The sequence below is a fragment of the Phyllobates terribilis genome, unplaced genomic scaffold, assembly GCF_046119375.1.
Source record: "Phyllobates terribilis strain yellow unplaced genomic scaffold, ASM4611937v1 Scaffold_1__5_contigs__length_1240528914, whole genome shotgun sequence".
NCBI classification, from domain to species: domain Eukaryota; kingdom Metazoa; phylum Chordata; class Amphibia; order Anura; family Dendrobatidae; genus Phyllobates; species Phyllobates terribilis.
In genome coordinates this window covers 1,131,408,379-1,131,426,194 of record NW_027362761.1, presented here as the reverse complement: position 1 = coordinate 1,131,426,194, position 17,816 = coordinate 1,131,408,379, and the positions used below count along the sequence as shown (strand labels likewise).

General features: G+C 42.5%; 1 protein-coding gene across 1 annotated transcript; it reads right to left on the bottom strand.

Annotated features, from left to right (window-relative positions):
- Positions 1–1,661: 1,661 nt before the first annotated feature.
- Positions 1,662–6,670, bottom strand: FGFBP1 (fibroblast growth factor binding protein 1). The gene is made up of 2 exons (XM_073647245.1): positions 6,518–6,670; positions 1,662–4,149 (listed from the first exon to the last, which is right to left on the bottom strand). The coding sequence occupies exon 2, from the start codon at positions 4,141–4,143 to the stop codon at positions 3,463–3,465; it is 681 nt and encodes a 226-aa protein (XP_073503346.1). The 5' UTR covers positions 4,144–4,149; positions 6,518–6,670; the 3' UTR covers positions 1,662–3,462.
- Between the last annotated feature and the right edge of the window lie 11,146 nt (positions 6,671–17,816).

The following is a 17,816-nucleotide window of genomic DNA, read 5'->3' as shown; positions in this document are numbered from 1 at the left end:
TGAGCTGCAGTGGTAGCTGGAAGCCTAACAGTGACCCCCCTTGGGTGTGATCTTAGTAATGATATAAGCTAGCATGGTCTGATAGAATCAATGACATACTGACAGGCATAATACCAATACACTGCAATAAAGAAATATTGCAGTGTATAATATAAGAATGATCAAGATAATTAAAGTTCAGAGTCGACCAGTGGAGATAAAATTTTTAGTAATAAAAAAAATAATTAAATATTTAAACATATATTAAAAAACTAACAAATACAAAAAAACTGTTCTTTACATTATAAAATGCCTTTTGTAAAAAAAAATAAATAAATAAATAAAAAGTCATAAAAAATGTTGTACCCCAAAATTGCACACAAGAAAAACAACACAGCTCAGTAAAAGAAATTTTAAAAAAATTAGGGGTCTTAAAATGGAGCAACAGGTGTAACTGTGGCAGAATTGCTGTCAAATGCACCCGAAAATAGTACCAATAAAAACTTCATTTAATTCTACAAAAAAATAAGCTGTCACACTGCTTTGTTGGTGAAAAATAGCTTTGCAAAGACAGTTGTTCTTGTATTAAAGTGATAAAACACAAAGACTACAGATCCCGATTCATTAAGACTGGCATTTCGTACTCCAGTCTTAATGAAGGGCGTGCAGGAATAAGATGCGCCAAATTTATTAAAAGTGCACACCACTTAATAAATTTGGCACATCTTATAAGCAGTGTGCACCACTGTGCGTTATTCCACTCAGGGACTAGAGTAACATTTCTGTCCTAATTTATCTTGATAAATTTGGTGGGCGGGCCTAGCCACGCCCTATCCTGCATTGGCTCCTCCCCAGTTATGCCCATTTTGGCACAGCTGCCCAAAACTGACTTTAAAATGTGAAAAGTCGCAAAATGTTTGCGGAACTCTTCATTGCGCAAAAAATCGTGACTTTTCTAAGTGTTTTACACCAGTTTTCTGGCATAAACACTTTGAAGTTGGGACCAATGGTATCGCCGTAATCGGAAGAACTTGCAGGATAAAGATAACACTACATGATGAACGCCGCAAAATTTATAATGTACAATGATGGAATTCATTTTTTTAACCAATTTTCCCCAGAATGAGTTAATAAAACTTGGGCCCCGATTCTTCATTTTTTTTTTACCAAATGTCGCATTTTTTAGCGCATCTCACGCCATTCCGTGCCTTGCGGAAGTTTTCAATTTGCCGCATTTTGCGACATCTTAAAGGATTTGCGACTTTTGGCACTAAAAAAAAAAACATCACAAAACTGGTTAAAGCAAAAAATGCAGACCATTTTTCTTTCTGCACCAAATTCATGAACCCCATGTGCAAAAAACAACAGCAAATGCCAAAAGACAAAAAAAGAAGAGTGGCTTCAATAAATCCCAAATGAAGTGATGAATGAGGTCCACGGTGTATACGTGCTCCAATAAAGGTGTAGTTGAAAAATAGAACTGATTCTGGAAAATAACAACTCTTTGGATTAAAAGGGTTTTCTAACTTAGATAATCAAAGCAGTATCACATCTGCTCTCCGGTTATTTGTAGCACTTTCATGGTACCTTCAGTATGTACCTGTACTAAATGTACAACCTATTAAAACAGGATAATAATATGTTAACAATAGCTAAAAACATAACAAAACCAAGCAAACAAGTTTTTCTGTTTGTTAAATTTTTATTTAGAAAATGTAAAGGAGGGTTCCACTAAAAAAGGGTTTCACATCTATACTTTTTACAACAGTTATATCTCTCACAATGAAGACAGAGAGGCATTTGAAGTAAATATAACAAATTATCGAGTTAAAAAAAAGGTCAATAACATATCCAAAATAACATGTATAATTTATTCATGATAATTGCACAAAGAAGCGGGCTTAGGAGTAGACCTATTCCTGTATTTTATCTATTATGTATTATTTATATGTATTATATTTATTATTAGTGTGTGATGTATGTATTTTGTGTATTTTATGTATTATATATTACTGTACTTTCTGTAGCTGTAAAAGCAAGGACACTTCAACATTTAAGTGAACATATAATACTTTTAATAAATGTAATAACATCCAGTTTTATCACATACATATATATATATATATGATAACTGTTGCAGTGCTTGCTTGTTTTATCTTTATACTCAGTGAGATTATACTTTAGTTAAATGGTTATTCTTCATCTTCATAGATGGGTATTGTTGGGTAATGTTTGGAAGAACAAGCACTTTAGCAATTTACTGTTTAATCATTTATTATTTTTAGCCGCTCTTGAAATGTTAACACTTTTCTTTTGTATACAGCTCATTGCCTTGGTGACCGACCAGCACTGCAGTCTAGCTGCGGTTACCAAACATGCTCAGTGCTTACAAGCACTTTTCTATTCAGCTTGTAAGCACTCCTTTCAAGCTGGCTGCGCTCTCTGCAGCACGCTCTTACCTCCTAATCCCGGCTAGCTTCAGCGCAGTGCTTACAAGCTAGACAGCAGCGGGGGTCGGTCTCTTAGGCAACAAGCTGCTAAAAAAAGGCGCTATCTCCAGAACAACTGCAGATTTTAACATACGGTAAATATCAAAACTATCCAACAACACGCATCTATGAAGATGGGAATAACGATTTAAACATATTTTAAACCCAGTAACTGCAATTGAAATGATGCTCCGTCCCGGCTGATGGCTTATGACCAAGCCCCACCCATGGAGCTCATATCCACCCTAACCGTAGAGCAAAAGTGGTACTCACTTACATTCTCTTCACAACTTTGTAGCCAATCCCCCCCCCCCCCGCCAGTGTTTGCCTACAATGCACTACTTGTGTAGAGAGTAATCCAATACAGGTTCTAAACACCCAAAACAAAGGGGACAGGACCAATGAAGGGTTGGCCCCATTCTCTCCAAGAGCCCCAAGGTCTTTCTTTATTGTACATACAGGCTTGCTATTTATTGTAAGGGAGAAGAGGAATCTCTTACCGGTTCTCCATTGCTTTTATAAAATCGTGGCACCTGCAGAGAAAGCTTGGCTCAAGCTCAAACCCTTTATGGGGAAGGTTCCTTTTACTAATCTGAGCTGCGTCCCATTTCGATCCATGAGAAACCTGAAAGGGCTGCCTCTAGTCCCTCCTGTAGGAATAATCACTAGTGGTATACTTATATAACATATAATGTTCACCAACCATAGTAAAAAAAAAAATCTTTATTTTATAAAAAAAAGAAAACATAAAAACAATATATAATATATATAGTACTGTAGTAATGAATCGGTTCTATTAATTTTTACCAGTCCACAGATTAGAAAGTTGATTCATTTTGTACAATCGGTATCCAGTAAACGAACTTGAAGACATGTCAGACAAATCTGGAAAAAAAGCCTTTTGACTTACGATTTTAAATATAGAAGCACGTTTATATAAAAATAATAAAATAAAAGAAGAAAATGTATTGTGTAAAAAAACAATTATTTTGACTTAGCAACTTTTGCCTTGAACCATTGAGAAGAAGAATGAGCACAGGGAGCTCCACGAGTTCCCACAGTATTCCTTGGCTAATCGTTGCTTCTCAAGAACATCTGCATCCTCCACACAGTCCTGTGCTGGTTCAGTAATGTCCACTTTGGACCCTTCATGGACTTTGTGTTCATGGTGTGGTACTGGCACAACAGGCAGGAGGTAACTTAGATGTGCCTCTGGTGGTCCTTTCTTGCATTCCTTGGACTTAAAGACAGCTTTTTGGTCCTGGCAAAGGTTCTTCTGCTTTCTCAGAGCTCGAGTGATTTGCTTCCAGTAAGACTTCTGATTTGCAACATAGTTTGGACATGCTGTAGGGTTTCCTCCATAGGCGCAGGATACTTTTGTTTCTCCTTTTGCACACTCCACATTTAAAGCCACCGTCTCAGTCCCAGATACAGACCAGATGCATTCTGCTTTGTCTTTACTAACAAATTTTCCTTGTAGTTGAAGTGAGCCTCTCCCTCCTTTGGATCCTCTCTGTTTCTCTCCATTACGAGTGGGAGATTTTTGGTTTTCCTCTCTACCTGCCCCTTTCTGTCTGTCTTTTTTTCCTTCTCTTTGTTTATTTCCTTCCACCAGGAAAAGCTGGAAAATCAGGAGGGTCACCACAATGAGCAGGGCAAACTTTTTCAGCTTCATGATGTGCTGTTGATGAAAAATAAAAAGATGACAATTAATATAAATGTTGGTAAAAAAAGCTACGTGTCAGTGCTGAAGAATAGGGAACCTTACAGGAATGATATTAGTATGATTACATACGCCGGATGGATAGAGGGGAATTCCAATAAAAACAAACAACTGGTTATGATTATATGGAGGAAGATCACTTTGGTTAAAATTGTGATCTCAAACCATCATTGATTTCTAGAATAAAAGGGCTCTATAGATATGAGTCCAGATATGAGTCCTTTTCACATGTGCAGGTCAGTTTTATGTCAGAAATAACAGCGGACCATTTGTCTTCAATTTGCTGATCTGGTTTTTATACCCGTGTGTGTATCCTTTATTAGTAAATGTGTAAAATGAGAATGAGGATTCTCAGTCATCTTCTCGAATTGGTCAGTGAAAAATGGGCAGCATCCATACACAGTGCTATCATCCTTTACTCTAAAGCACCACTTCAGCGTGTTTTTTATTTCACCTTAGGAGTGGTACTTCTCATCTAAGTTCTCTGACCCTACTTCTATACTCATCTTCACCTTTTATCACCACCACTCTTGTTGGTCTGCGGCAGTTTGTGACCTGCCAGTTCGCTCCAGTGTTTGCTGGACGAGCCGGAGGTCACAACTCAATACAAGTCTATGAGATCCTCGTTCTGGCTCTCATAGACTTGCATCGAGAGCTTGTGACTTAACTTCTGATTTCCGGCCAGTCAGAAGTTATGGTCACAAGATAGTATCGCGAGACTGGAGCAGTATCGAAATAAGGTGAAGACGCTGGAGGATGAGATTAAGACTGGGGGAAGGGACCTTAGATTAGAAGCACCACTCCAGCACTGAAAACAACCCAGCTGGAGTGGTGCTTTAATGGGCAAAATGCTCCAGAGTAAGACATGTCTCCCTATTTTTATGTGGACCAGATATAAAAGGTCTCGATAGACTATATGATGTGCTTATGTAATGTATGTGGAAAGAACACAGATTAAGCCAAAATTCACACCCCTTTAACCCCACGTATAATTTTCTAATATTGTAAATTAGGCACATTCTTATTTTTTCAATGTTTTTGCCCTTTCATTCTGAGAATCACTGGGGCTAAATTACAAACTGGACCAATGTCTAAACTCAACTGGATTTTACCCTGACAAGGGTTAATATTGTAACCTGTCACTGTGTTGCCTCATATCTGCTGCTGTTGCTCTCTTGGAATAAAGATGAATGAATTAACCATGAGCTGTGACACAATGTGATTCTAGTGCGCTAAGATCGTAATCCATTGAATTGCACTTTACAAGGGATTCAATCTGGTTGACATCTATTTGAAGTGTGACTCAAGCAAGGGAAAGTTGAATCATGCAATGACATGACTCACTTCACAATCCTGTCCTGGACTTAATGAGGACCTAATACCTTTACAGACTTATCTGCTTTAGTACATTTCTCTTGAAATAATAATTTTTGAGACATGTTATTCCTCTTAGAAACATCTAAAAAAATATACAACTGGGAGTTATCATTTCTCTTGTCTGCAGGGTGTGTCACTTCACTATCAGCACTGATGGGGCCATGCTGGACTGTGTAGGGGACACACCCACCAGTCAATTTATTCCGTAATTTCTAGGAGGAATAGCAGAGGAACAACACAATGATCTAAGAAGAGATATTTCAAACTAAACACATTTAGGGCTCTTACAGACATCCGTGATCATCGGTCCCATCTCGGATCGCAATTCACGGACTGGCCGTGAGTCTCCCGACCGCGAGCGTGGCAGCTTCATTTATTTCTATAAGGCTGTCACACTCCTGGTCGGGAGACGCACGGTCAGTCCTAGCATTGTGATCCGAGATCAGACCGATAATCACGAACGTCTGAAAAGAGCCCTTACTAAAATAGCTATGTCCGGAAAAGAGACAGAACACCTCGAGCAAAACTAATTTAGTGAGTTATGTCTAGTGCTTAAATCCAATGGGCCGGTGCATGACAAAGGGATTGAGAGAACATTAGATGATCCCTGTGTATCCATGCCCTCTCAGGGATGATAGAAGATCAGTTTTACCCTTTCAACCATCTTATTTCATCCCTAATTTGCATGAGCGGTCTAAATCAATAGATTTTGGGACAATATTGAAAAATTCAACTCATAATAATAGGGTCCCGTAATGGGGGTTAGTTATCTGGTCATCTAGCAATACAGGTTTCTTTTTTATTTAACCCATTACATAATGATAATAAATCATATAAGTTATATTTTTCTTCTGCATTATATGATAATATTTTGTTCACTAATTGGTATATGGAGAACAATGCCATGCTATCCGGAAATGACTCGAAAGAAATATCTCATCACTCATACCTTGTGGTCTGAAGATCTACTCCTTGGATGTCTTCGGTTGCACTGTTGTGTCACATGTGTTGCTAGTTGTAAATGAGAGGTATTTATAAAGTGTAGAGGACACACCTAAGCTCAGGATTACGACACAGTCTTCCAATATTTGTTTCAATAGACTCTTATGGGGACACACCTCCTGGATATAGGCCAGTATAAGATATGATACCTGACAACCGTAAGACTGGATTTCCTTTTGTTGTTTCATTGTTCTTTTCCAAATAACCTGCTCTGCAATTACTGCCAGGAAGTCTTTCATGTCTCCATACTAGTATAAGCCCTCTTTTGGGCTCTCGCTGTAATGCAGGCATCCTCGCTATGTAGGAGAGCGGGTTTTCTTCTTCTGTCCGCACAGAATGTCTTATACTAATGTGTTTAGACTTGTTTCTTTTTGTGTTAAACACTAATACAAATATTTAATGGTCATGGGTCCTGAAAACCTATAAATAAGATACATGACCTAAATTTCAAATGACAATGTAACATCACGTTTATTGAAAGCAAAATATTTTTTAAAACAACTTCAAGGGGAAGACTACTGCACAAATATATATTAAAAACACATACATATGATGAGAGGAAAACGACAGAAGAAGGTGTTGCATATGCATATGAAACAAATATAGGTCCAGCTCACCGTAATAGACATCCTTAGATGTTCGGAGCACAGGATACGCTGCGCCAGAGAGTAGGGCGATCACATAAACAAGAGAAAATCCAGCTCAACTGACTTATGAATAAACTTTGATGAAAGTTACATGATATGCAATATCGACGCGTTTCAGGTGACTGCACACCCTTAATCACGATGCAGGTTACATGATATGCGATATCGACGTGTTTCAGGTGACTACACACCCTTAATCATGATGCAAGTTACATGTTGTGCGATATCGACGCATTTCAGGTGACTCTGCACCCTTAATATAGATGCAAGTTACATGATATGCAACATTGATGCGTTTCAGGTGACTGCACACCCTTAATCATGATGCAAGTTACATGATATGCTACATTGACGCGTTTCAGGTGACTGCGCACCCTTAATCATGATGCAAGTTACATGATATGCGACATTGACGCGTTTCAGGTGACTGCACACCCTTAATCGTGATGCAAGTTACATGATATACGACATTGACGCGTTTCAGGTGACTGCACACCCTTAATCGCTGAGTAGTTTGTTCACAAGTCCATTGAGCTGGATAGCTGGATTATTAGCTCCTGTATTAGCTCCTGTTTATGTGGTTGCATATGCATATTGCAAATGAAGTATTTCTCCCATAACATTATTGAAATTACACACGTTTTGTTACACACGTTTATTTCCTTTGTATTTATTGGAACAACAAAAAAAAAAAACAGTGAAAAAAAAGGCAAACTGGACATAATTTCTCACAACCCCAAAAATTGTCCGGACAAAATTGTTGGCACTTTTCCAAAACTGTGGCTAAACAACTTTGTTTCAAGCATGTGATGCTCTTTCAAGCTAACCCGTGACAAGTAATAGGTGTGCGCAATATGAAAATCACACCTGAAACTTGTGTGTGCGCGATTGCTGCTCATTCTCTCCACTGATACAGACTGTGTGTGTTCTTCCCTTAATACTGCAAGCTCTAGGTGCTTTACTCCCTCACTAACAAAGTATGGTATGTAGATGATGTCACTTCTGAGCAGACAGCAGCAAGGGCAGTGTGTTATCAGGTCAGACGCTGTAGCATAGACAGCTATGTGAAAGAGTTGTGCAGACTATAAATCAGCAAAACATTTAAGATTTTTTTTAAATAAGATTCTTTAGAAAAGTGCAAGTTGCTGCATTTAGGAATCATGAATAATGAAAAGTAAAGATTGTATGGGTGTTCAATGCAAGGTTTTACTGCGAATGAAAAAATGTTAACAGTTGGGCCAGTAGTATCTGGATATTTCTATGAGTGGTTCTGTTACTCTTTATGAGCACATCCATATATACATTGAGAGAAGTTCCCGATACACTGGCAGGAGTGTGACCCCGACCTTCCAGCTGAGTCATACTGGTAGGGTTTCTGCAGGTTCCTTGTAGTCAAGAAGTGAACTCATTCATAAAACATAAGATTAGCTTAATCCCTTTATAGCCTAGGGGCATATTAGTACACCCTAGGCCACCACCCCCGGTTTAGCACGGGCTTCGGCGCTGGGCCCGCACTGAACTGGGCACATGTCAGCTGATTCTTACAGCTGACATGTGCCCGCAACAGCCGTAGGTGGAATCGCGATCCACCCGCGGCTGTTAACCAGTTAAACGCCGCTGTCAGTCTCTGACAGCGGCATTTAACAGTGCCGCGCCGGAAGTGCAGCCTTAGCCCTGCCCATCAGTGACCCCGTCAGGTGATCGCGGTTCACTGATGGATGGCCATGGCAACCTAGTGGTCGGCGCTCATAGCGCAGGAGCATTTCTCCTGCATACAGGCGATCTGCTCGTCGCCTGTATGCAGTAGAAACGATCAGGAAACTGCAGCTTCTAGTCTCCTATGGAGATTATTGAAGCATGAAGAAAGTGTAAAAAAAATGGTTTTAAAATTATAAAAAATATATAAAAGTTTAAATCACCCCTAGTGTTGAGCAAGCACTAAGATGCTCGGGTGCTCGAAGCTCGTGCCGAGCTCGCCGTAACACTCGGGTGCTCGACCCGAGCAACAAGCCCAATGTTAGTCTATGGGAGACCCGAGCATTCTTGCGGCGGCACCCCCGGCAGTCTGTAGAAAGCCTAAAAAGTGCCCAAAACGATAGTGACAGTGCTCAAATAACATGGGGACAGCATGGGGACAGCATGGGGATCGCCCCAGGAAGCATTTCTGACCCCCAGGTCACTGTTGTCAACAACGTGTTCAGAGGTATTGAGCCACTTTTACAGGCTCATAATAAAATGTTCAAAAATGAAAGTGAAACTTTTTTCCTGCGAAATATGTTAAGGAATTTCTTTTCCAGGGTAAAGACTTGTGTATTAGGTAAAATAAATAAACAAAAACAAAAATACTCCTCCACACCTTGGGCTATGTTCACAAGTAGCATTTTTATGCGTTTTTGCACTTTTGTATTGCTTTCAACTGTGACAAATGCATTCACCGGGAAATGTCATTTTAACATTTTACAATCTTATCTGGCCATGTGCTGTGTGACACATGCATACAGTGCTGAAAAGACATGAGGACAGCATGGGGAAGACCCCTGGAAGCATCTCTGACTCCCAGGTCACTGCTTAAAAGTGTGCCCATCAGAAGTGATCCTTGCCGCATTTGAAGATGCAGACTTGCAACTATCCCCATGCAAGTCCTTGTCCCAAGGCAGTGTTCAATTGTACCTCCCCCATTCCTTGCAATGCAAGCGCAAATATGCAGCCAACCACCCACCCACCCGCAGGCTGCAATACTATACTGCTTGCTTGCACTTGAAATGGGGCCTTTTAGTTTTGAGGAGGCCGAAGCTGGCCACTACCTCATGGCTGCTTTGGCAGCGAGGTATCCATTCTCAGTCCCCAGCCGCCCGGCGGCTGGGTGTCCACGCTCGGTCCCCAGCCGCCCCACGGCCGGGTGTCTACACACGGTCCCCAGCCGCCTGGGGGCGGCCGGGTGTCCATAAACGGTCCCCAGCCGCCCCTATTTCTCCTGTTACCGAACCACACACTTTTCTTAGACTGGCCTGCTTTAGGGCAGCATTGGACGAGCCCGCCAGAGAACCAGACTCCTCCGATGGTCCCTGGCTTCTCCATCAGGGGAGTTGAGAGTGCCAAGGTGAGGAGCATGATGAAGATGATAGAAGTTAGTATCTGCTTTGTTTTCAAGGAATGCAAGCGCATGTATGTAGTAGCGGCAAGGCCTGAGGTGGTCAGAGTTTTGGCGCATATCCTACCTCCTCCGAGGATTGCTGGATGTTTTCCTGCTACTATCCAAGTTCTATGACTCCCGTTAAAACAAAGCTTCAGGTGATAAATGATGGATGAGGTAGTGGCAAAGGAGAAAGAGCAGGAGGAACAGGGACCATTCACATCAATATCAGGCCAGTCAACCATATATGTCTTGTAGGATATGTTTCTGTAACAAAAGGAGCAGTTCGGCTACACAGTTATAGGGCATACAGTGAATGCAATGCCTACCAAAAATTTTGAGGCACTCCAATGCCCCTTGGAAATGACATGGAGGTCAGAGGGCCTTAACTAAACCTTTTTTCCATTTATAGCAACTGGGTCTCCTGTGCACTGTTGGCCTAAGCAGTGAATGGAAGGCTTTCCAAAAATTATGAGGAACTGCAATGCCCCTTGAAACAGACGTGGATTACAGCGTACTAAAAACCTTCTACCCATTATTGAGGAGTGTGTCTCCCTTAGTTTTCGCCTTTGCATTGAAAAGGAAAAGCTGACTAAAATTAGGAGGAAATACAATGCCCGTTGGAAGAGTCGTTGAGACTAGAGGTAAGGTAATTAAAAACAACATTTCAATGCCCCTTGGAAGAGCTGTGGAGTTCAGAGTGGCTTAAGAAGACGCTTTTAATGCCCCTTTGAAGAGACGTGGAGGTCACAGTAGCGTAACAAGACGGTTTTAATGCCCCTTGGAAGAGCTGTGAAGTTCAGAGAGGTTTAACAAGACGGTGTTAATGCCCCTTGGAAGAGACGTGGAGGTCACGGTAGCTTAACAAGACGGTTTTAATGCCCCTTCGTAGAGTGATGGAGGTCGCAGTTGTTATGATCTGCTACAGGGACTAAGGAAAGACAGGAGAACTGTCCCTACAATAGAACTAAACTAGATCCCTACGATGTAACGGGGAACCTGATCCTGCGATCAGACCCGCTAAAGTCCTCGGCTAGTCTGAATGAAGACCTATAGATGTGAGGGAGGGATCCCTACAAGAACTAGGGACTGGGATAAGTTTGGACACCTCCTAGCAGAAATAGTAGCAGTCAAAGACAAACACACAACAAAAAGCATAGAGGTCAGAAGACCTAGCAAAACTAACAGAGAACGGCAACAGAGCACCAAGCTAGCTCAAGAGTAGTAAATACAATGAAGTCCAGCAAGACCAGGAGGGCGGAGCCAGATTAAATAGGCAAAAATGGTCATGTGACCAGCAAACTAAAAAAAAACTAACAGGAGAGTTCTAACAGTACCCCCTCTTCTAAGAGGATCCTCCGGATCCCCTAGGCCCAGGCTTACCAGGAAACCTCCTGTGAAACGCTCTGACAAGTCTGGAAGCAGAAACATCATCCGCCCTCACCCATGAGTTATCCTCAGGTCCGAAACCCTTCCAAGCGACGAGATACTGCAAACTCCCTCTATACCGTCTAGAATTTAGGATGCGGGAAATTTCATATTCCCCGTCCTCCACCACCGGAGGAACTGTGGCAGAGGCGTCACCATCAGACACATCAGCTTTTTTCAACAGAGAAACATGAAACACCGGGTTAATCTTCCAGGACGTAGGAACCTCCAACCTAACAGCAGATTGGTTAACTATCTGAAGCACCTTAAAGGGCCCTACGAACTTGGGACCCAATTTTTTAGAAGGAATCCTCAATCGCAGATTCTTAGAGGACAACCAAACCATGTCACCAACAGCAAACAAAACCTCTTGCCGTTTCCTATCAAAGTACCTCTTAGATTTTTTGTTAGCCTCCTGAAGATTACCACGCACATCCGTCCAAACTCTCTCCAAATCACCGGAAAAACTCTCCTCCTCAGGCACAGCCGAAACCAATTTGGAGAATGACCCAAAAGACGGATGTCTCCCAGAACAACAAAAAAAAGGCGAACACCCAGCAGAAGAGGATGTATGGTTGTTAAGAGCAAATTCAGTAAGTGGCAGAAACTCAGACCACCCCTCTTGATTGTCTGCCACAAAACAACGCAAGAACTGCTCAACATCCTGGTTCTTCCTTTCTGTCTGGCCATTAGACTCAGGATGATATCCAGATGAAAACGACAAATGAACTCCCAACCTGTCACAAAAGGCACGCCAAAAACGAGCCACGAACTGAGGTCCCCTATCAGAAACAATGTCAGTAGGAACACCATGTAGTCTGACAATTTCCTTGACAAAGGCCTTAGCGAGTGTCTTAGCGCAAGGCAGTTTGATGAAGGGAACCAAGTGACACATCTTGCTAAAACGGTCCACGACCACCCAGATGACCGTGAAACCTTCAGAGGGGGGAAGGTCAGTAATAAAGTCCATAGCCAGATGTGTCCAAGGTGCACTAGGAACCTCCAGAGGGCAAAGCAACCCCGCAGCAGGATCATGCGAAGACTTGGATCTAGCACACACAGTACATTGGCGCACCCACTTAATGACTTCCTTCTGCCATCCAGGCCACCAAAACTGCGACCCACAAGTCTCTTGGTCTCAGAAATTCCTGGATGACCTGCCAACCGAGACTCATGACACTCAACAAACAAATCTCTCCTAAAGGTCCTAGGCACAAACAACCTCCCATGGGGAGTGTTAGATGGGGCATTCTCCTGAACTTTAAGAATCTCATCCTCCAAAACGGAGTCCAAAGCAGCAATCACAACACCATCTTGTAAAATGCTCTCCTTTTCCTCCTCAACACCGACCATGGGAGAAAAGCTGCGAGACAAAGCATCCGCTTTAACATTCTTGGTACCCGGGATGTAAGTAACGGAAAAATTAAACCGCGAGAAAAAAAGTGCCCACCTAGCCTGATGGGCATTCAAGCGCTTGGCAGCATCAAGATAGATCAGATTTTTATGATCAGTGAAAACCTGAATGGGAAATTCAGCACCTTCCAAGAGGTGACGCCAGTGTTCAAATGCGAGTTTAATCGCCAGCAATTCCCGATTACCAATATCGTAATTAAGTTCAGTCTCAGAAAATTTTTTTGAAAAAAAGGCACAGGGATGTACTCCATCCTTGTTTTCCTGAGACAACACCGCACCGACCCCCACCGAAGAAGCATCAACCTCAACCAAAAACGGCTTAGTCACATCAGGCTGCATAAGGATGGGAGCAGAGCTGAACCTCTCCTTTAGAAACACAAAAGCTTCAATGACCTCAGAAGTCCACTGAACAGCATTAGCACCTTTCCTGGTGAGATCGGTCAGCGGTTTGACAATAATAGAAATTTTTTTTATGAATTTTCTGTAATAATTGGCGAAACCCAAAAACCTCTGTATCGATTTCAAACCAATAGGCCTAGGCCATTCCTGCACAGCTTGAACTTTAACCGGGTCCATCTCAAAATCTTCACTGGAGATAATGTAGCCCAAAAAACTAATTCTCTGTACAGCGAACTCACATTTCTCCAGCTTAGCAAAAAGCGAATTGTCCATTAATAACTGTAATACCTCACGTACGCTCCGCCAATGAGACTCCAGATCAGGCGAATAAATCAGAATGTCATCCAAATACACAACCACATTTTTGCCGATTAAAGGTCTAAGGATGTCATTAATAAGATTCTGAAAAAATGCTGGAGCATTGGTAAGACCAAAAGGCATAACCAGATTCTCAAAATGACCCACAGGAGTGTTAAAAGCAGTCTTCCATTCATCACCCTCCTTCACGCGCAACAAATTGTATGCCCCCCGGAGATCAAATTTAGAGAACCACTTGGCCCCCACTAACTGGTTAAATAAATCAGGAATCAATGGCAGTGGGTAAGGATTGCGTACAGTAATTTTATTAATCTCACGAAAGTCCAGACAAGGACGTAAACCGCCATCTTTTTTTTTTTACAAAAAAAAATCCAACAGCCACAGGAGACTTGGAAGGCCTAATGTGACCGGCGGCCAAGCTTGTCTGTATGTATTCCTCCAAAGCCTTTCTCTCAGGAATAGTAAGATTAAATAAACGACTTTTAGGAAGAGTCGCTCCAGGGACAAATTCAATGGTACAATCATAGTCTCTATTGGGAGGCAAAATTTGTGACTCCTCCTCAGAAAAAACTCTCCAAAAATCCTGAATAGGTACAGGCAATTCCCTTTTATCCACAGCAGCAATACGTCCGTTACAACACTTGTCATAACACTTAGGGCTCCAGGACTTAATTTCATTGGTAGACCAATCCAGTACAGGATTGTGCAATTTTAACCAGGGTAACCCCAATATTACTGGAGAAGGCAAATTATCCAATACCACCAAATCCAAATTTTCTTGGTGAATACCATTAATAGTGAGGGGAAATTCACAGACCTTATGAGTAACACTCTTCAAGGGAGAGCCATCAACAGAAACCACAGCAATAGGGGATGACAAAGTTTTAGGTTCTAATCTAAGTTTTTCCAAGAATCCCCCATCAATCACATTCAGAGTAGAACCACAATCCACAAATACCCGAAATTCAATTAATTCATCCTGAGCAGCAGTAGTGGCAGATAGGAATACTCCCTTAGAATTTAAACAGGCAATACGGGCATAACTGACCATTTTTTTTTCTTTCTTCAAACGAAGCACACAGTTCTTAATAAAATGACCAGAATTTCCGCAATAGAAGCACAAGCCTTCAGAAAGCCTGCGATCTTTTTCCTGAGAGCGGGGTGCCATCGCCCCAATCTCCATCGGCTCTCCATTGTCAGCACAGACCCTCTCAAGACTCGGAGCTGACATAGCAGAGGATTTGCTCTCATTAACCCTTGCACGCAGTCTCCTGTCCACCCGTATAGCTAATTGCATTGCCTCCTGCAAGTTTCCAGGTGTGGGATAAGCAATCAGTAAATCCTTAACCCTTTCACCTAGCCCTGCAAGAAACAAGCTTTTCAAAGCTGAATCGTTCCACCCCACCTGGGCAGACCACCGACGGAAGTGAGAACAATATTTTTCCACATTACCTGATCCCTGCCTCAAACGTCTCAATTCAGACTCAGCAGATGAGACACGATCAGGATCATCATACAACAAACCCAAAGCAGAAAAAAAACTATCCACTGATCTAAAGCACGGATCACTAGGTTGGAGAGAGAAGGCCCATCCCTGAGGATCTTTGCGCAAAAGTGACATTATGAACCCTATGCGCTGTGATTCATCACCAGAGGATCCGGGTCTCAAATGAAAATACAATAAACAAGCATTTTTAAAAGAAAAAAAATCTTGTTGTTCGCCAAAAAATAAATCAGGCAGAGGTACCTTTGGTTCCACAAAATGTGCTCCAGAACAGCTACTCACGTGTTGTTGGAGCTTGGCCACCTCCAGAGAGAGTCCCTGCAAGCGTTGAGCCAAATCTTGAACCGAGACCATGATGGAAAACTGGAGGTCTTTCCTTAGAGAAATTTTTTTTTTTCTTTTTCTTTTAAGGCTGGACTTACTGTTATGATCTGCTACAGGGACTAAGGAAAGACAGGAGAACTGTCCCTACAATAGAACTAAACTAGATCCCTACGATGTAACGAGGAACCTGATCCTGCGATCAGACCCGCTAAAGTCCTCGGCTAGTCTGAACGAAGACCTATAGATGTGAGGGAGGGATCCCTACAAGAACTAGGGACTGGGATAAGTTTGGACACCTCCTAGCAGAAATAGTAGCAGTCAAAGACAAACACACAACAAAAAGCATAGAGGTCAGAAGACCTAGCAAAACTAACAGAGAACGGCAACAGAGCACCAAGCTAGCTCAAGAGTAGTAAATACAATGAAGTCCAGCAAGACCAGGAGGGCGGAGCCGGATTAAATAGGCAAAAATGGTCATGTGACCAGCAAACTAAAAAAAACCTAACAGGAGAGTTCTAACAGCAGTGGAATAAAAAGACAATATCAATGCCCCTTGGAAGAGACGTGGAGGTCACAGTAGCTTAACAAGACGTTTTTAATGCCCCTTGGAAGAGTGGTGGAGGTCGCAGTGGAATAAAAAGACAATATCAATACCGCGTGGAAGAGACATGGAGGTCACAGTAGCTTAACAAGACGGTTTTAATGCACCTTGGAGGAGTGGCGGAGGTTGCAGTGGAATTAGAAAGACAATATCAATGCCCCGTGGAAGAGACGTTGAGGTCACAGTAGCTTAACAAGACGGTTTTAATGCCCCTTGGAAGAGCTGTGGAGTTCAGAGTGGTTTAACAAGGCGGTTTTAATGCCCCTTGGAAGAGACGTGGAGGTCACAGTAGCTTAACAAGATGGTTTTAATGCCCCTTACAAGAGCCATACAGTACAGCATCTTAAAAACATTATTCCCATTATTGGGGAGTGGGTCTCCCATAGTATTTGCTTATGCCTTCCAAGCAAAAGCTGACAAAAATCAGGATGGAGGAACTTTCAATAATGGCAACACGGACCACGGTCACCCTGGTGGTATAGTGGTGGTGGAGGCTGAGGATAAGGAGAAGAACATAAAACAGCCGAAATGAGGAAGCGTATACCCATGTGTGGGTGTGAAGGGGTGCATGTGAATACACGTCCCAAAATAACACAGTGGATTTGACTTTATGTTACTCTGCTGTCATTTGGTGGTGATGAGAAGTCTGGCCCAATCCAGCCCTTGTTCATTTTGATAAGGGTCAGCTTGTCAGCATTGTCAGTTGACAGGCGAGTGTGCTTATCAGTTATAATTCCCCCAGCGGCACTAAAAACACGCTCCGATAACACGCTAGTGGCAGGGCAGGCCAGGACCTCCAAGGCGTACAGAGCGAGTTCATTCCAAGTGTCCAGCTTGGATACCCAATAATTAAAAGGCACAGAGGAATCACGGAGGACCCTGGTACGGTCGGCAAGGTACTCCCTCACCATCTTTTGAAACTTTCCACTCCTTGTGAGAGTACCCCGCGCCTCAGGGTCTGTACGAAGGGAGGGTCTAAGAAAACTGTCCCAGAACGTTGACAGTGTTCCCCTGCCTGTGCTGGATTGGAGTTGCCTCTCTCTCGCATGTACGCCTTGGCTGGGCAACGAACTGTGACCTCTGCCGCTAGCGTGTTCAGATGGGAATTTTTTTAACAGTTCTGCAGCAAGGGCCTTTTGGTACTGCCCCATTTTTGTAGACCTCTCCACCTCAGGAATAAGAGAGTGAAAGTTCTCCTTGTAGCGGGGGTCTACAAGTGTCACCAGCCAGTAATGACTGTCACCCAACATTTTGACAACGCGAGGGTCACGGTTAAGGCAGCGTAACATAAAGTCAGCCATGCGTGCCAGACTGGTAACGGGCAAGATTTCCGTGTCCTCACCAAGATGACGACTGACCATGCTCTCCTCCTCCTCCTCCTCCACCCCCCTGTCCTCAGGCCACCCACGCTGAACCAACGGTATGACAGTTGTACAGGTACTAGCGTCTACAGCACATGATACCAGCTCCTGTTCTTCC

What these genes read in the sequence shown, in the direction of transcription:
- FGFBP1 (XM_073647245.1), bottom strand. Translation starts at nt 4,143, where the DNA reads ATGAAGCTGAAAAAGTTTGCCCTGCTCATTGTGGTGACCCTCCTGATT.